The sequence below is a fragment of the Dicentrarchus labrax genome, unplaced genomic scaffold (genome assembly GCF_905237075.1).
Source record: "Dicentrarchus labrax unplaced genomic scaffold, dlabrax2021, whole genome shotgun sequence".
NCBI classification, from domain to species: Eukaryota; Metazoa; Chordata; class Actinopteri; family Moronidae; genus Dicentrarchus; species Dicentrarchus labrax.
The window spans coordinates 11,531,555-11,549,390 of NW_026136720.1; the positions used below are offsets into that span (position 1 = coordinate 11,531,555).

General features: G+C 41.3%; 1 protein-coding gene across 1 annotated transcript; it reads right to left on the reverse strand.

Annotated features, from left to right (window-relative positions):
• Window positions 1-217: 217 nt before the first annotated feature.
• elapor2a (endosome-lysosome associated apoptosis and autophagy regulator family member 2a) lies at window positions 218-17,344 on the reverse strand. The gene is made up of 22 exons (XM_051382512.1): window positions 17,051-17,344; window positions 15,403-15,523; window positions 13,668-13,857; window positions 13,440-13,587; window positions 12,357-12,446; window positions 11,647-11,752; window positions 11,392-11,544; window positions 7,006-7,094; window positions 6,722-6,902; window positions 6,487-6,615; window positions 5,343-5,433; window positions 5,141-5,243; window positions 4,906-5,043; window positions 3,443-3,706; window positions 3,170-3,343; window positions 2,878-3,064; window positions 2,591-2,687; window positions 2,390-2,491; window positions 2,149-2,275; window positions 1,601-1,779; window positions 1,011-1,179; window positions 218-925 (listed from the first exon to the last, which is right to left on the reverse strand). The coding sequence occupies exons 1-22, from the start codon at window positions 17,144-17,146 to the stop codon at window positions 857-859; spliced, it is 3,003 nt and encodes a 1,000-aa protein (XP_051238472.1). The 5' UTR covers window positions 17,147-17,344; the 3' UTR covers window positions 218-856.
• Window positions 17,345-17,836: the final 492 nt, after the last annotated feature.

A 17,836-nucleotide genomic window follows, 5' to 3' on the forward strand; every position in this document is an offset into this window, starting at 1 on the left:
TTAGTTGGCTGCATTTTCAGGACTGATTAGTGGACCTTTAGTTCCAAGCAAACCCCAAATTTTCAGTGATATCGGTTACATTCAAAATTATTCCACAATTAAATTGTATTTATTGTCATTTATTTTTCACCCACAGTGCCAGTTAGACCCCTCTATCAAGCCTGTCTGGATTTCTCAAAAGAATCTGTAGACAAGGGAATCACACTGGGTCCACATATACATAAATACATAATTTATTTGACATTCATGGACAAATAAACACCACAACCTCATCTCATCTCACATGACATCTTCATTTTCAATTGGTCAGCAGAACACTTTCCCTCATTACAATAATTTCAACTAAGAGACAGAACAAACAGATGAGAAGATAGAGGCTTTATATGGCCAGAATATACCAGTCTGTGTAAATATGTCACACACCATGGCTGTCTAAAGAAATATTAGACACTACACAGACTGAAATTAATATATAACAAAACACCAATCAAATAGGTCCTTGTCTTACCCTGAGCACTTCTAACAGCCTTTCTGACATCAGAATCAGAATATTAACAGGAAGTGTTTGTCACACACACCTGTTTCACAGCACTATGCTTCGAGTTGTACGGCTCTGACGTACCAAGCTTTAAGGCCACCGTGTTCGTGGGACTTCTGTGAACTTGGCCCTAGGTGCATGATGTGTGTGTGTGTGTGTGTGTGTGTGTGTGTGTGTGTGTATGTGTGTTTGTACACACAGTTGGTATTCCAGGTACCAAAGCTCATAAAGGGGGTGGTTGGTTAAAGGGGTTGTTCAGTGGAAAGTCTCTTGAGGGTCCAATCTCTCCCCCTCAGTCCCACTCACTGTACCACCTCTCTAGCTCCATACCAACGCTTTCGAGTGAGATGAGTTTAGCTGCACATGTTCGTAGTTCTCTCCGTTTCCCTAAAATCAAAAACAAACAGTTTTTTGCAATAGCTTAAAAGTTGAAAAACGTTATCACCACCAGCATATATTCTGAGACACTCACCTTGGATGCTATGGCTTTGAGTTTGCCAAGTAGAGAAGGTTTTGTGTACACAACTTCATCCTCCATGTCTCCCTCGTTCTCTCCCTCCATTACTGCACAGCTGTCAGCTCCTGGCATCTCACACTCCTTATTGGCGGACATCACCAAGCGGGAGTACTTGTACTCCAACCTAGCAAAGAGACAAGTGATAGAATCAATAGTGTAGGAAAAAAAACAGAAGAGAGATGATGTTGTCCACATGAATATTGACAAAAACTGATGTGACAAGGAAGGAATGGCAGGATGGAGCAAACAACAGACAGATAAAGTAGGAATGGAAGAAAGCTAGCGGGAAAGGAATGAAACCGAAAGAAAAATAAAGGAAATTAGAAGGTAGGTAGGTAGGCATGAAGTAAGAAAAGAGGGGGAGTGATAGGGAGTAGGAAGGAAGGAAGAAAAGTGCGAAAGGAAGGCAACAGGGATAGAAGAAAAGAGATAAGGAGGGATGGAGTTAAGAAAAAATACATGAAGGAAGCAGACGAGTAGGAAAAGAAAAAGAAAGGGGATAGAGAGGGAAAAAAGCACGCAGGAAGAAAAAAGGGAAATTATACCTTTTGTTCTTCTTCCAGAAGTAGCAGGTGAGGGAGACGAGCAGCACTGCAGTGAAAGCTCCCATCCCCGCACCAAGCCGTACCCAGAACTCCATACCCTCACATGGCAATGTTTTCTTTTCGGGTAAGGCCACACCTCCTATACACAGCTTCGGCTCAGTCCACACATACAGCAGGTCCTGAGGATGAACACACACAAATATACTATAGCATTAAATAAGAATGTGATAGAGCCAAAACTTATTCTCCACGCAGTCAGTGGAGGGTTTTATTTGTTTTACTCCAGCACACTGAATTTCAACTAAAACAAAGACTGTTAAAGTGCTGAATTTCAGCTTTGAGGGTGTTTGCATCCATATTGGGTGAATGGGTGTTGGAACCGCAATCCTTTTTAACGCTTGGAGGATATAATTTCTACACAGTGAATGGGATGTGGGCCTAAACACCCTCAGATTATAGCTGGAAGTCAGCACATTGTTTCATTTCAAATCCAAAAGTGCTTTACTCAAGAACCAAAACAAATATGTGCCAGTACTCCTCACACGCACCTGATGTCCTCCCTTGCACGCTCCCTCTATCTGATGGTAGTCTCTCTCTGTGCATGTAGGACAAGCTCCGGAGCTCTCCCATAAGAAATTAAAGGTGCAGCCATCGCATGTTCCTGCAGGGCACCTACTGTAATAGCCAAGCACAAGCCGTCACTTGTACACCACACCACATCTCAGCACAGATAAAGGTTACATGTGGTATTAGAAAGGCAACCAGAGAAACACACAAGAGTTGTAGTACCTGGGAACTGAGAGATCTCCTTTAGTGCTCTTCTCTGGGTTACAGCGAAGTGTCAGCACTGCACTCCGACCTGACTCACAAGATGAGGTCGTCTCCAAGGACCTTACCAACGAAAAACACAGAAAGCAACGCAGAACCTTAGAGCAATACAATATTTTGATAATAATAATAAAAAAATAGAAATGAAAAAATACGAGGTACCTGTAGTAGAAGTTGACATCAGGGACTTTCTTAGAGGTCTGGGGGTACATCTCTGGTCTTGCGCTTATTCCATCAAGTGTATTATGTACTGTCACTCCTGTTAATCACATATAAAGACAGAATGATTTATAGGGTCTTGATTTTTCGCTCTTCTATAACAACAGGAAAAAGACAAACAAGACCAGATCTTTTCTTGTCATTTAACTGTATCTTTAAATGACGGGAGCATAAAACATAGCAAATGCAGCTCTCCACACTACCACAGTATGTATCTCACATTCACTAACCAAGGAATGTGTCAGCCAGGTTAATGGACTGCGAGGAAAGTGCTGTGTGGAAGCCTCGTCCACTAGCTGGGATTATTGTTGATTGACAGATGAAGGTCTTGACAGCATTGGCTCCATCGCCTTTCTCCCTCTGCGAGTCGGTGATGGATAGGTCTGTTACGTTGTCCGTGCATACTGCCAAATGACCCTTAAATAGAGAAAAGGAGCAAATAGCAAGGGCATTGCATTCACACGCACAAACATTTAAAAAGGGGCGGTATTTTCTGAATGTGTGTGTTTCCTCTCTTCATACCTGTCCTCCACACATGCTGATATTGAACTGGTGGAAGTACTTGGTTCCTTTGGAAGTGAAGCTCGGGCCGTTCATGAGGGATCCCACAGACCCAAGGAGGCTGAAGTCAAAAGTCAGAGTGACATTGCCTTCTGTGTGGGTGAAGTGACAGTCACTGTAACATAAACTGTGGTCCTGTAAAAAACACAAATACATGTATATGATTGTGTGTCATATAAATAATCAAATAATAAAAAAGTCTCACAAAAACACTTGATTCCTTTCCCAACCAACCTTATCACTCATGCTGGCTGGTCCACAGGGTTTGCAGGCATCTGGGCTCGGCATGGCGTGAGAGACGAGGTATGTGTTACTAGGACACTCTGTGCATTGGCTAGAGTGCGTGTCTATGTAATGGCCAGGTGGGCACGGCACACAAGTAGAGCTGGAGGGCTGGGTGCTGAGGGCACAAGCCCGGCAGTCAGAGGACACCCCATCAACAGCGTTACTCACTGAAATGGAGTAGATGCGCGCCACGTCGTTGACATGCCTACGAACCTGAGAGATTACCAGAAAGAGAAAAACAGTTACAGATTGAACTGCAGTGTTGATTCAGTGTGTGTGCTGCTAATGGGTCCAAAAACAAATCAACTTTTTTTAAAACATACAGCAATGGTGCTTTATAGAAAATGTAGTTCTGTCCTCACTTGACATTCCTACATTCCTGCAAAACAGACGATTTTAAAAACAAGCAAGTTAATGATTTAAGCTTCACCTCTACGTCTGCCAATGAAGTTGGAGGCATCTGGACTGGATGCCCTAGCCCAATAAAACATATTTTCTTCAATGTCCGTGCATTGTGCAAGGTACTAAATGAGGACGGCGATAAAGTAGCCTGTTTGTTTTGCGGTTTGGTTTAAACGCTAACACCACCTCAGAAATTATCTTTAATACCTAACAGAAGGGAGTGTTAGGTGTACCAAGTGTGGAGTGGATTTACAAGACTAAAGGCTGTCCCAGTTGTGGTTTGAACTTGCTGATTGAGGAGCCCTGAAAAAACAGTCGGAAAGTTTTTCTGAGCTTTCTTGTTTCTGGACATAAGACAATGAACATGAACATTCAACCAGAAGAAGGCAGGCGGGCAAGGTTTCCTGGTCTTTTGAAAGACCAAGGGGCCTGGATAAGTGGCCTGACCCCCACAATTCAGCAGACAGGTTCATATGCAACAACATGAAACTGCACAGAACATTACACATCTGCATAGAACCCAAAGGCTGCCAAACCACCAGACTACAGAGCAGCTTCTTTCCTCAGGCTGTGAGACTCCTCAATTCATCCTCCGTACTCCACCATAAATAATGTTATCATTTTGTCTTGTTTTTTTGCAGTATAAAAGGCAGTGGCAAATTGGACATCGTAAGATTTTTGTCACTGTAAATTTAATATCTTACCGGTTCACTTGTGTGTGTTTGCATTATGAAAATGTATTGCAACAGTCAATGGTTCCCATAAAAGCCCAAGCTCTCTAAGTTTGCTAAAGAGACAAAATGTACATGCCTGTATTTATTCTTCTTAGCCTACACAATGTCCACAAACTGGTGGACAGGAGTCTTGCAGTTGCCCCATTTTGAGGATACATCATCTATCCTTAGCTGGAAACATGTTTTTACAATCCTGATAAGACCCAGTATGTTCACAGTGTTTATTTATGATCCAGAATGCCATTATACATGGGAAACTAGTTAACTCATACTTACATCTGATGGCTGGTTAGTCCTCTGGAAAGCCCATGTGTAAGAAACGGAGGCATTCTTTGTCATGACATGTGTGTAGGACTGTCTTGTTTGTGTTCTCTCCCACGACTCGACCACCGTAGTACTCTTCCTGTTTACATCCTTAAAAAAAAAAAAAAAAAAAAAAACATTCACCTCATTTACTTTAATATGTACGTAGCAGTTAATATTTTAATATTTTGTCAGGAGCGATTCTCACCATCATGAAGTAGAGCTCGCAGTCAGCACTGCATATAGTTTCAAATTCAAATGTGATGCGACCAAACTCTGTCCCAGAATGGCTTGACATAGACGTCGGGAGCCTGAAGGCAGATGCAAACAAAGATCAGTGGACAAAAGGAAACAGACGGAACAGTGATGAGAGTGACAGATACTGAAAAACACAACATGACTGTACTTACTTGAAGCCAGGAACATGGATGTTGAGGATGAGGTAATCATTATCGGAGCTTCCTGCTCCACTCTGGATATGATCACCTGCCACCTCCCAGCCTAAAGCGCATGATAAATCCACATTATTCTACTATTTTAAGAAATTCATACATTCAGGTAACACTGATTGGATCAACTCAACATAAAAGGAATAGTTCTACATTTTGGGAAATACTTTCTTGCTTAGAGTTAGATGAAAAAATCGATACCACCTTCATGTTTGTACAGTAAATAAGAAACTACAGTCAGCAGGATGGAAACAGGAACAAAAGTGTAATAGCGACATGTTGTGGATTTCACAAAAAGCAATGTGCTAGGTATCCAGGCAACAATCAAAGAAAGTTACTGGGCCCGGCCAAGAAAGTCCAGGATATAACATGTTTTTATTAATTTATTAATTTATTAATTAGTGAGATTCAGGAGGTGTTGGTTGGTTGGATTCGTTACCATTGGACAGAGCCAGACAAGTTGTTTCCTTTTGTTTCCAGTATTTGTGGTAAGCTAAGCTAACTATCTTTTGGCTTCAACTTCATATTTAAGATTCAAGATTCAAGATTCAATACTTTATTGCCATACAACTCGGTGCAAGTTGCTAGGGATTTGCTTCAGTGTGCTCAGGACATCAACAAAGGACACAGAACATGTAAATAAATATACAACACAAGGGCCCCAGAACACATAAGTACATCTACGATATCTCACACAGGATCATACTTGACGCAGGCAGATAAAAAGGCATACTGTTCACAGCATACCTGGATGACAGTCCAGAAGGCTAGAGTGACAGATGTCAAGTTAAAGTGACATGGTGCATAGGGATACAGAACGCAACCACAATTTTAAAATAAATAAATCAATAAAACTAGTATGGGTAGCATAAACCCATATAGAGAAGTATTATAAAAACAATGTAAAATATATACAACTTATACATGCTTGTTGGAAGAACCTTTTTTCCTGAGGTACTGGTTCAAGGATGAAGAGCTATTTAGCCAGACTGACATGAAAGTGGTAGATCTTCTCATCTTGCTTTTGGTAAGAAAGTAAATGTGTGTAATTCTCACAATATTGACATATTTCTTTAGGGAGGGGCATACAGTGAGAGAGACCCACCATTCATACTGTCACATTTGGAGTTGCCCACATTGAAACAAGAGGTCTTCATGTTTGAAGGAAGAATATTCCACCATTTAAATTCGTAACCCAAGGCGGGCTCAGTGCCTGCAGGACACTGCTTACACGCTGGGGGGAAGAAAATGCGATTAAAAAACACAATTAGGAAACCACATGGAGCAAAAGCAAAAGCAACTGAAGAAAAGAGAATATAAATCAACAGAGTGCTCAGTACGTTTCATCCCATCGGAATAGGTCCCCTGTGGGCACGGTGAACAGGTGGCTGTGTCATTGTTATAGAAACCGGGGTTACAGGGGGGGCAGGCCTTTCGTTCTCCACTTGGAGGCAGAGACTCAGCTCCAGTGACATTCTCCAGGCAGATCTTGGGTTCAAGCCACTTATACATGACCTGCGTCTGAAATTAACCAGAGATGGGGGTGATGAAATAGAACAGACATTGATTACAGAATTGGACTGTGCCGGGTGTTTTATTCTAAAGATGGCCTCTTTTCTCTCACCATGCCTTCGTGGTCACACGCTGTGTGGATCTGGAAATAGTCCTTCCTGGAACATGGAGGTCTGTCCTTGCACACAGCGGATCCCTCAGCTTGGAAAGAGAGTAATGGTAAAGGAAAAATAAAACCACACTAGCCAAAAAAAAATAAAGTAACTATCATTTAAATTGCATCTGCAGAATAACTTTCATAATTTACACAGAATCCCACAAATACAGTTTTACTTTAATAAATAATAACCTTTCTCAAAGACATTGGCAAGCATTGCACATAAAAGGCATCAAGCTAAACCATTAAAACACAAGAATCCCAATGAAATATAACACCATTTAGTTGCAATACAGTACAGTAAAGCAAACAATAAGAACTACGTGATGCAAGATGGGAGTGCAGATGAGAAATAATAGAAGAACAGAAAGAATAATGTGCTCTTAAAGAACGCTGTTTTGGCAGGAGGCTCTGCTAAAAAAACAGCAGTGGAGCATACGGGGGTCATACAATATTCATTAAGAGGTGTACTGAATTAAACATATAATATGTTCTGAATACTCTAGCCTTCTCACAGTCATGTCTTGGTTACTATTATACAGGACATGCATTCACAGCATTAAAAAAAACCCATAATATTTGCATTTCTTGAAGAAAATGCATACGATGGCTGCATCTACTGCTGCTGCTCGCCGGCCCAGAGTGGAGAGTCTCAGCAAGAAGTGTTGGTGATTCACGTCTGAGGATAACACCCAAAATCGATGGTAACTGAATAATGCGTCCAAGAGATATGGTGGTTTTATTAATGGCCATGAGATTGAGCTATTGGTGCCATGCTTCAATATGCCGTGCATGTGCTTTTGGAGAAGTTGTGCACCAAGTTTCATCTTATTAAAAGACAACAGAAATGTATATTGTTACTGTAGCGCCCCCTGTGGGTAGAACTGTGTTAAATGTTACACACAAATATGTATGGTTGCGATCCAGTTCAGCATTGAAGAGTTACTGCCTATTAAATGCATCAGGCCATGCCTTCAGAGGTTTGGTAATCAATTACAGGCAAATGGTAAGTGATGCCCAAACACTCAAACTCATAAGTTTTGTTCGACTTTATCTAATTATATATTTTGAAAAATATAAAGTGAAGCAAACTTTTGTCACAATTCAGTGGATGTGCTGAAAACATTTCAGCTCTCTAGGATGATTTTTTGGAATGTAAAATGCTTAATAACCAACCACCTGAATACTGAATACATGCCTTAATACGAACATTGGAATGATGTGTGTATATGCTTGCATCGCCTGCCTTTAATGCGGAAATGTATTCAAGTAAATCCCTGTCGAGAAATACACCGATAGAAAAGAAAACATAAACCAGGACGGTTACTAGCTCGCCTTGCCCGTGGTAAAACGGAGCCCAATGTAATCCCTTCTCTCATAGACAGAAATGGAGTGAGGTGCCTCAAATCATCTGATATAAATGAAGCAATGAAACTGTTTTATAAAGACCTCTATAGCTCCAAATGCACATCTTCTTCTAAGACTAGAGCAACATTCCTTAATAAGATAAAATTACCGTCTCTCTCAGACGCACAGAAAGCAAATTTATGCAAGCCAATCCGTAAAGAAGAAGTCTTACAAGCCATACGCACTCTTAAGGGAGGTAAGCTCCAGGACCGGACGGTTTTGGCCCTGAATTTTACAAAACATTCAGTCAGGAAATAGTCGGTCCCTTTACAGACATGTATTTAGACTCCTTTAAAAGGGGTTGCCTCCCCCCTACATTGGGCATCGCTAATATCTTGGTTATTCTGAAGAGGGATAAGCCTTCTGACATGTGTGGTTCCTATAGACCGATCAGTTTAATTTCTGTAGACAGCAAACTGCTGTCAAAACTCCTGGCCAGACACTTATAAATCCAGATCAGACGGGCTTTGTTCATGGATGCTATTCAACCAGCAATGTGAGAAGGCTCTTGAATATTATACAATTTACCTCACAATGCAAGCAGAATATGGATGATATCCTTGTGTTTTTGTCCTCCCCTCAGCTATCAATTTCTGCAATTATGGATATTTTCAATAAGTTTAGTAACATATCTGGCTACAAAATATTTTTTTGTAAATCTGAAGCTATGCCACTGGGAGCCCTGAATACTACAGAGGTTCGGGAGAACATCCCTTTCAGATGGTCGAGATCTGGCTTTACTTATTTGGGGATAAAAGTGTCCTCAGACTTGAGGGATCTGCAAAAATTAAATTTGGCCCCAATCTGTACTTCGGTCAAGAGAGGACTGGAGCAATGGCAGAACCTACCCCTTTCCCTTTTTGGTCGAATCAGTCTCATTAAGATGAATGTGCTCCCTCGACTCTTATATCCTTTGCAAATGCTCCCCTTATATCTATCAAAGAAAATCAATCTAGACTTAGAGAAGGCATTTTCCAAATTTATTTGAGATATCACAATCACCTACAGACATGGGTGGTCTTTCTATGCCTAATATATTGTATTATAACTTGGCCTGTCATGCACGCCACTTCTGGCTTTGGTTACATTCTTATGTTAAGAGAGAGACCTGTATTGATTCCTGGGCTTGCCACCCTTACTCCCCATGGAGCTTAATCACATGTGAAGCAAAGAAGATAAATCCAAAGTAAAAGCCAATCTTATCATTTACAACAGTATCAGGATATGGGATGATATATCTAAATACCTGGGAAGGAAAACTGTGAAGTCTTTACTGTCTCCCATAACTCAAAATCCTGATTTTCCTGCAGGTGTCAGCTCACCCACGTTTCCTCTCTTGGAGGGACAAGGGAATTCATGTAATTGGCGATTTATTGAGAGATAATACCTTACTGTCCTTCCAGCAGTTACCGGAGACATTCAATATTCCAGAGCACCATTTTTTGGGGTATTTACAGATTAGGCACTTTGTGTCTTGACAGACCTCCTCTTTCTCTACTAACATCTCTTACAGTGATGCAGAGAGATTTCTTCTAAAGCGCAAAAACAGAAAACATTTTATAGCATCATTTTACTCACTTCTTTGTTCTTCCATCTCATACCATTTACCAGACATCTCTCATAGATGGGAAAAAGACCTGAACAATGAATATATTGAGGATGATTGGCGGGCAACGATACGCCTTATCAGGTCCACATCTACTTACTAACCGGTTGAGAGAAACTCAGTACAAGATACTTCACAGGCTGCATATTACTTATTTTAAGCAAAATTGACCACTCCATTTCTCCTCTGTGTAACAAGTGCAACTTAGAAAGGGGAACGTATTTCCATTACTTTTGGGAATGTAAACTGATTTCCAGATTTTGGACACTTATTTCAAAAGTAGTCAGTGGGATGTTTAAAATAAAAATTAAGAAAGACCCTGGGGTTTTCCTCCTAGGCCTTCCCTCTAGGGACTTGCATCTCACTGCATCACATTAAAAGCTCTTTGAAAAACTCCTTCTAGTTGCTTGAAAATGTATACTGAAAAACTGGATCAAAACTTTTCCACCTAGTGTCACCCTTTGGTACAGGGAGGTCTTTAATATCCTCCCTCATGAAAGGTTACAAGGTGTTGTAAAGGGTAAGGATGAGTTGTTTTTTTTTAAGTTTGGACGCCCTTCCTGGATTATATACCTGCAGATCTGAAAAATCTGCTATTGAGGGGCAGACAGTTTTCTGAATGGAATAAGACCTCCCCTTGCAACCCTCAAATTGAGGGACACAGATAGGCTGCCGATGACTGGTTACCCTCAACTCATGATTACATACCACGGACTGGAAACAAACTAGAACTGTACTTTTTCATCATATGTCATTATTATTATTATTATTGTCTTGGTCATTATGACTATTTTCACCTTCTTTTTTTTTGTCTAACTCTGAATAGCATGTGCTGTCTAATGGGTCGGGGTGGGAGGTCTTGTTTCTGTGTTTTGTATTATCTCTGCTTAAAAACAATAAAATGTGTTTTAAAAAGAAAAAAAGAAAACATACTGCTTTTATCCTCAGAAATAGCATATTAGAAAACTAATTTGTAAAATGTAAGCAATATAGGAGCTTTGTACTTTTGTGAAAAGTACTAGAGCATACTTGCTAAATTATCTGCCAAAATCTGCTTCTCCCTTGCGATCACGCACGCCCTCCGCAATGAACTAACAAGCACGTTTCTACATCTAAAGTTTGACTAATGTGGCTGAAAATAGGACACGCTCTCTTTCTATCCTTTGGCTGTTTTATGTGCTTGTGTGAGCAGCACTGATAACAATTAGGCCACACTGAATACTCCACTGCAGTTTCATTATGTTCTTCCAAAAAATTCAATATATCGTAGCTTTGAAATGCTGAATGTGTGTACTAATTTTTTTCTGTGTGTCAGACTGTGTTCTCACCTGCATACTGAGTGGTAGTGTTACAGGGCGTGCAGGAGCTCGCGCCATGGCCAGAGTAGGTGTCCCGAGGACAGGGATCACATGTGGAGGAACCTGGGACATGGCTAAACGTCCCCGGCTTACATGGGAAACACTCTGATGTGTAGGCAACTCCTGGTAAAAGGAAATGACAGAGAACGAAAAGGAAATATTTAATTAGTGCATTCATTTGTCACTGATTACAGCAAGAACGGAGGGGGTTGACGTGTCACTGACCTTCTATTTGAACATTTTTCAGAAAAACAGGTTTGACCACTTTGGACCCCATTAGGACTCCACCTGTCCTCCAGTACAGGATGTTGGTGCCAGATTTCAGGTTTACCTAGAATACACATGATTTCATGTATTATCAGTGAAGCTGTGGCATGAACTACACTGCAGTTTGGTTTTAGTTATAGTCTGGCTTGCTTCATGTAACTTCAATTAATGAGATATGACATCAAATTATGATACAGGCTCAATTGCTAGAGTTAAGCCTTCATTGCATAGGGTCATTTAATTTAAATGGAAATAAAATATAAAAGATGTACAATTAATATTCTGTATATAAAATCTAACTAAACAGTCAGTAGTACATATTCAGCAATAACTTCATGCATGCAAGGTGCTTTAATGCAGAGGAGAAAAATGTTATGTGACTGAATTAATATGTTCTACTTCAAACGGTGTATATAAATAAAAATGTATTCCATCAAACTTGACAATAAGCTAAACACAAAAAGGAATTGCCACTGCAGTGTGACTGGAAAAATACTGGACACAACAAGTGCCAATGTCACTCTTTGTGTACTAACAGGCTTCCTGCTTCTATCCACCCAGTTCTTGCTGCTCACTCTAAAATCAACACATTTATCTGGAGGCCAGCTGCCAAAAATCCTACAGATGCTCTCCGTGCTATTGTTCATCTCATGGCATGAAACACTTACCGTATGGGTCGCCCATTCACCATGATTGGTAAGCTTGAGCCACTTTGTATCAGCAGACTGATCCATCTCCTGACACTGGTCATTCTGGATCTAAAACACACACGCACGCACACACGCACACACGCACACACACACACACAGTGTCCATCAGCTGAAACTACCCTTTTTTATGAGGTTTTGAGGTTTCCTTACTGCTATATTTATTATAAACACTCATGCAAGTGACTTTTGTCTTTAGACAGATACTTTGAGGGAGTATTTTTGTTGTTTGTAAGGGAAATTTAGTTAAATTAAAAAAACAAAAAACATCTGCCTTTCATTATGGAATATTAATGTAAACACATCTAAAATGTCCTCAGTTAACTATACAGTAGATCAGTAGGATTCATTTTAAATATTATCTTTTTATTTTTCCAGCACACCTGCCATCAATTAAACACTAATTAAGGGACTCCTTTAACTTGCCATAGCAGCAAAAGCACAGGTGCAACTAACAATGTCAATTATGGCTCTGTTCTGTGAGCGCATGTGTGCATGCTGTCATTGAGCCAGCATGTACACAACACCAGGGCCCCGGAACTAGTACAGTAAATAAAATACAGCCATTAATAATGTAATTGCTTTTCCTGCTATGACGAGTCAGTATGTGTTAGGCCATGAAAAAAGCCTATTAACAGAAACAGGTTCTTTCTCAAAGCACTTTTCCACAACCAACACTCATCATGTGACGTAAATGTCAGCTCACAGCAGACAATAGAGGAGCTGTTGCTACACTGAAGAATCGCTTTGTTTTACAGAGTAAAGTGAAATAGGTGTTCTTGGGCGCCCTTAAAAGATCAGTAACATAGATCTAGCATTTTTCCATTAACATTAACATTGTGGCCATTACACTGTTAGGGCATTTATGATGAGAGAATTGCTTGAGATTTAACAAGAGAAATACTGAAGTACTCTCCAGGGTGTCCCAAAACATTTTACTGGCAGTGTATACACACACACTTCACATCCACTTAAACAGACAGATCGATGGATATAATTTTCCCAGAAGCAAAAGGATAAAGCTAATGAATGCTCAAAACTCACAAAGAACTCAAACAGCAGGTTGTTGTCTGGATACTGGTACTCAAAGCTGACAGAGCCCTGTTTCTTCAGATGGACAGCATAAATGAGAGAGACTGTGCATTCATCCCTGTTGGACTCCAGATAGGTTCCCTGAGGTATCCAGGAGGAACTGCAGGAAAAAAATATACAAAATTGATTTTACACAAAAAAAATCCATCTTTCAGTTTTTCTTGCACCCTGCTCACACACCTGTTGCAGGTGAGCCTGTCATCTCTGCGGGGACTGTTTTCCAGCGAGGTTGCCAGGCTACTGAATCCAGTAGGCATGGCATCCCACTGGTCGAAGCGGATACCGCTGCCAAGGGAATAGCTTCCTGCTGCACACTGGGTACACTCCTGAGCTGACATCTCCAGGAACTCCCCAGCCTTGCAAGAAAAGGCTGGAGGATACAGAGAGCGGAGGTACAGAGAGATGGGAAGAAGAAGAATAAAAACACTGAATGAATCATTCCTAAGCTTCTTTTGTTCTGCTGCAAATATCATACAATATAAAATCAGATAAATATGACAGAGATATGGTCATTCAAATCACTGCCGCATTTAGTATAATGCAGCCTCAGTGATGAGGGAACTTAATCCTTACATCCTGTTACACACTGTGTCCGTCTTTGCACTTTTTTCCCCCAGTGAACGAACCACTGTGTCTTCTGCACCTGCCAATCTTTTAACAGTGTCAGCTTTTCCTCATACCTGATGGGGTCAAATGTTATTGTGATGCCTCTTTGTGCTTCAAAGGAAACAATGCAGAAAATTTGTGTGATTATGCAATCTGTGGTGTTGTTCACACAAGTATTGTGTGTTAATGTGCACAACAGGAAGTGTTTGTATTGCAGATGTGATTTGATTTAAGAATAGTTTTCCGTGGAACTAATTTTCCTTTGGTGACAGTTAACTTGATTAACTGGGCGTCTTGCATTGTTTTGTGATGCAATGAATAGCATCATCAAATCCTAGCTAAGACAGTTTGTCAATTTGCTATAAGAAAGCAAATGTCTGGTGTCCTTTATGTGATTTTTCTAAGAGTCTGAACAGGAAGAAGGAAACATAAAATAGTCAAAAGTCACAAAAGGTGTTCATGAACACGCAAATGGCTACAAGCAATGTGGAAGGAACTTTGTTGCTGAAGTCTAACAATGAAGGTAAATTAACATTCATCAGGGCACGCATTTCCATTTTATGCAGTTTCTACTTGTGTAAATATGCATGTTAGAAAACACAAGCAGGCCATTATTATGCACCCTATTCTGTGAGTCACCTCTCAATTCTGCCATTAGTGAAGCAGGGCTGAAAAAAAAACAGGGCAAACCTGTTCTAGCGAAAGAACCAACTTGTATGACCACCTTGTATTAGTGTGTTTTTACACAATTAAAGTCTGTCTTCCTGGCTCCATCGTGATAAGGCAGAGATAAGGTCTGTGAATACCCCCACCCCACCCCCCACCCCGCACGCGTCACCGAAAAGAGGAATACTCCCAATGACTCACCTTTTACTTAGCATATCTGTTTCCATGGCAAAACATTAGCACTGGCTGTAATAATTACCTAACTGGGCCTCTGGATAACTGTCCATTCAAAAGCACCAATGTCTCAAATATACTCTTTTTTATTCGAAGAGTTTATAAGTAAGAAACTCTATTTTGGACAGATTTCCTCCTGATGACAGATGCTGATGTGACACCAGATACAATTACTGTGGCCCATTAATGATGCAACTAGTGAAGTAAATCAGCAGAGAGCTAATTACGTGGCAGTTTTTTGAGCAATTATTTTGAGATTATGGGCCTGTGGCTTCGCTCTGTGGTTGGTTGGAGAGTATCCAAAAAGGTTCAGTCAGGTTGTTGTGATGGAAATTCCGGGCTACTAATAAGAAGGTGAGATACACACGTAAAATTTCACCCTCTTGCGCACACACACACATTTACTTACTGCACTTTGTGCCGCGTACTGGCTCTGGTAGTCCAGTGCAGGCCTCAGGGCTCCGCGGGATGGCCACTCTCCACCGAGATCCTTTGCTGTCACACTCTGTGTACTCATAGTAGTAGTCCATCTGCCAATTACACACACACACACACAAAACATCTGCATAAGAAATCTGTCGCCACGACTGCCTTGGACAAATACAATAAGCAAATGTAGGCCAGAGGAAGGTCAGTAAACATCACACCGCAAGTGGTATCCACCCAAATCAGATCCCTGAGTCATCTCATTCTGGGTGAGAATGTTTTGCAAATCAGAGCAGACTACAAGGATTGGCACTACATTACACTGAAATTAATTTTCATATCCAGCTGCTCAGGCTTACAAAACATAACTGCCTGTTATAGTGATATGTCTCCAGTCACAGCCCCTTTTCTGCCCTGAATACATAACATACCATCTCCACGGCGATGGGAACAGGGGCAATGGCAGCGGTGGGCTGCTGGTAAAACAGGCAAAGGCGTTTCACCGGCAGCTTTTCACATTTTCAGGATGAACATTTATTAATCATGTGTTACAGTTTTAATCTGTGGTCTGAAGTGAAAGCCATTAGCTTGGTTTTCTCGCCTCCACAATGCTTCTCACCATCTTCCTGTCTACAGAGGAGGGTGGCCTGATTTCTGACAGTTTACATAATGTAGCTCCTTGAGCCAAACCAGATTTTGACACCGTGGCGCATGCAGGCTGTTGTGTGTGGAACGATTTTCACTGCTGGTCTGTGGGTCTCGTGATAAAGCACAGTCACACTGATGACAAAAGGACAAGAGGCCAAATTGAACATAACCAAACTCTCTTTAAACATTATAGCTGCAGCGATTCAAGATATGACACTAATAAACGGACTACATGCTTGCACTAAACCCTCATTATCTAGTGCCTCCTACAAGTGCTGTAGTAAATATGGCAGATTTTTCGATACTCATTACACACAATAATTCAGCAAGAGAGCCTCTGCTCCAGGATGCATTTCATGAGACTGGCATCAGCTCTTAAGTCACCCTGCTGTCATCCCAGGCCAGCGCTAAAGCACAGCAGCACAGTAATTTAGTACCATTATAGGACTTAACTGGGGAGCTACAGTAATCTCCCTGCCAGTGTGAAAGCAGAGGCTGACACAATAACTTTGAGGAATGTTGCTCCTCTATCTTGGGACTATCTGAGTGTGTGCTTGTGCGTGACCATGGTGCCAGTCAGGACTGAGGAGGTGTTGTGTTGAGCCAGACCAGAGGGAAGGAAAGGCCAGTATGCAGGAAACTGATAACAGCATGAACAGCACTGAGTAGTGAAGTTCAACACTCACCAGGCCACATCAGAGATTCATGCTGCTCCACGCAGTTCAAACTTGATATCCTTACAAAGAGAGCAATGGTCGAGATGCATCTTTGCTGCAGTGATGCGGGAATGAATTTAAACTTTACACCACAAATCGGTCCGGAAATGTGTCATCAATTTTTAATCGTATTACCTACTCACTGTCAGCAGCCATAGCAGCCCAATCACTGCTTTTTCTTCCTAATTGCCCTTCCCGGTAGAAAAGCTCTAACAATAAAAGCGTATACAGGACGAACCCTTATTGATCGACTGTGGCATCTCTCACCTCACTACACTGCCGCTGTCCTGTGGCCCCGTCCATCAGCCGGAGCGTGCAGAGGATGAGAGCGCAACTGGCGACGAACCAAGCCGAGGACCGCATTGTGGATCATCGAGGTGGGGGGGAGTAAAAAAAACAAAAAAACACACACACAACAACCTCGATCCAAGGGTGATAATCTGGAGCCAGATTAACGCTTGCTCGGATACAAATCAACACCTGCTTCTGTCTCCTCTTCTCGGCGGATTGTAACCCTTTACCACCTGCGATTATCCTCGGACTGTGCGCTCCAGCAGGGCTGCCTCATCACAATCAAGCCGGGCAGAATGAAAGAGCGCTCCCGGTTCGGGTTTTCAAAGTAAAACTCGCGACGCACGAAGGAAGGGGGTTGGGGAGGGTGGTCGATCACCGGTTTATTTTTACATGAGTCATTTCTTCCAGTTATTTTGTTAATGTGCAAACCAGCGTTTATTTTGCGCAATAACGCCCTTAATTTTCCTTAAGATGAACCAGTTTGTCGCTTTACTTTGAAGGTTATATAATAATACATCTGGTGTTTTGCGCCGACTTGATGCGATTGTGTGTGTGCGCCTTTAACCACCGGCTCTGACGCTCCTGTGACGTCGCTCAGGGAAAACATAATGTTTTGTTATATTGTAGCTTTCGTGACAAAACAAAAAAAGAAATACATCCACGATATAATTTGTAAGCTCTGTGTATTTAGTGAAACATTCTGAAATTAAGCGCTAAAAGCAAATCTTCAGTTTCTATCGAGGTCATTGTTGCAGATTT

Coding starts and splice junctions, on each gene's coding strand:
- elapor2a (XM_051382512.1), bottom strand. CDS start 17,146: ATGCGGTCCTCGGCTTGGTTCGTCGCCAGTTGCGCTCTCATCCTCTGC. Junction 12,447..13,439: donor ACCTGCTGTTTGAGTTCTTT/GTGAGTTTTGAG, acceptor TGTGTGTTTTAG/ATCCAGAATGACCAGTGTCA. Junction 5,434..6,486: donor CAAATGTGACAGTATGAATG/GTGGGTCTCTCT, acceptor CATGCGCTTTAG/GCTGGGAGGTGGCAGGTGAT.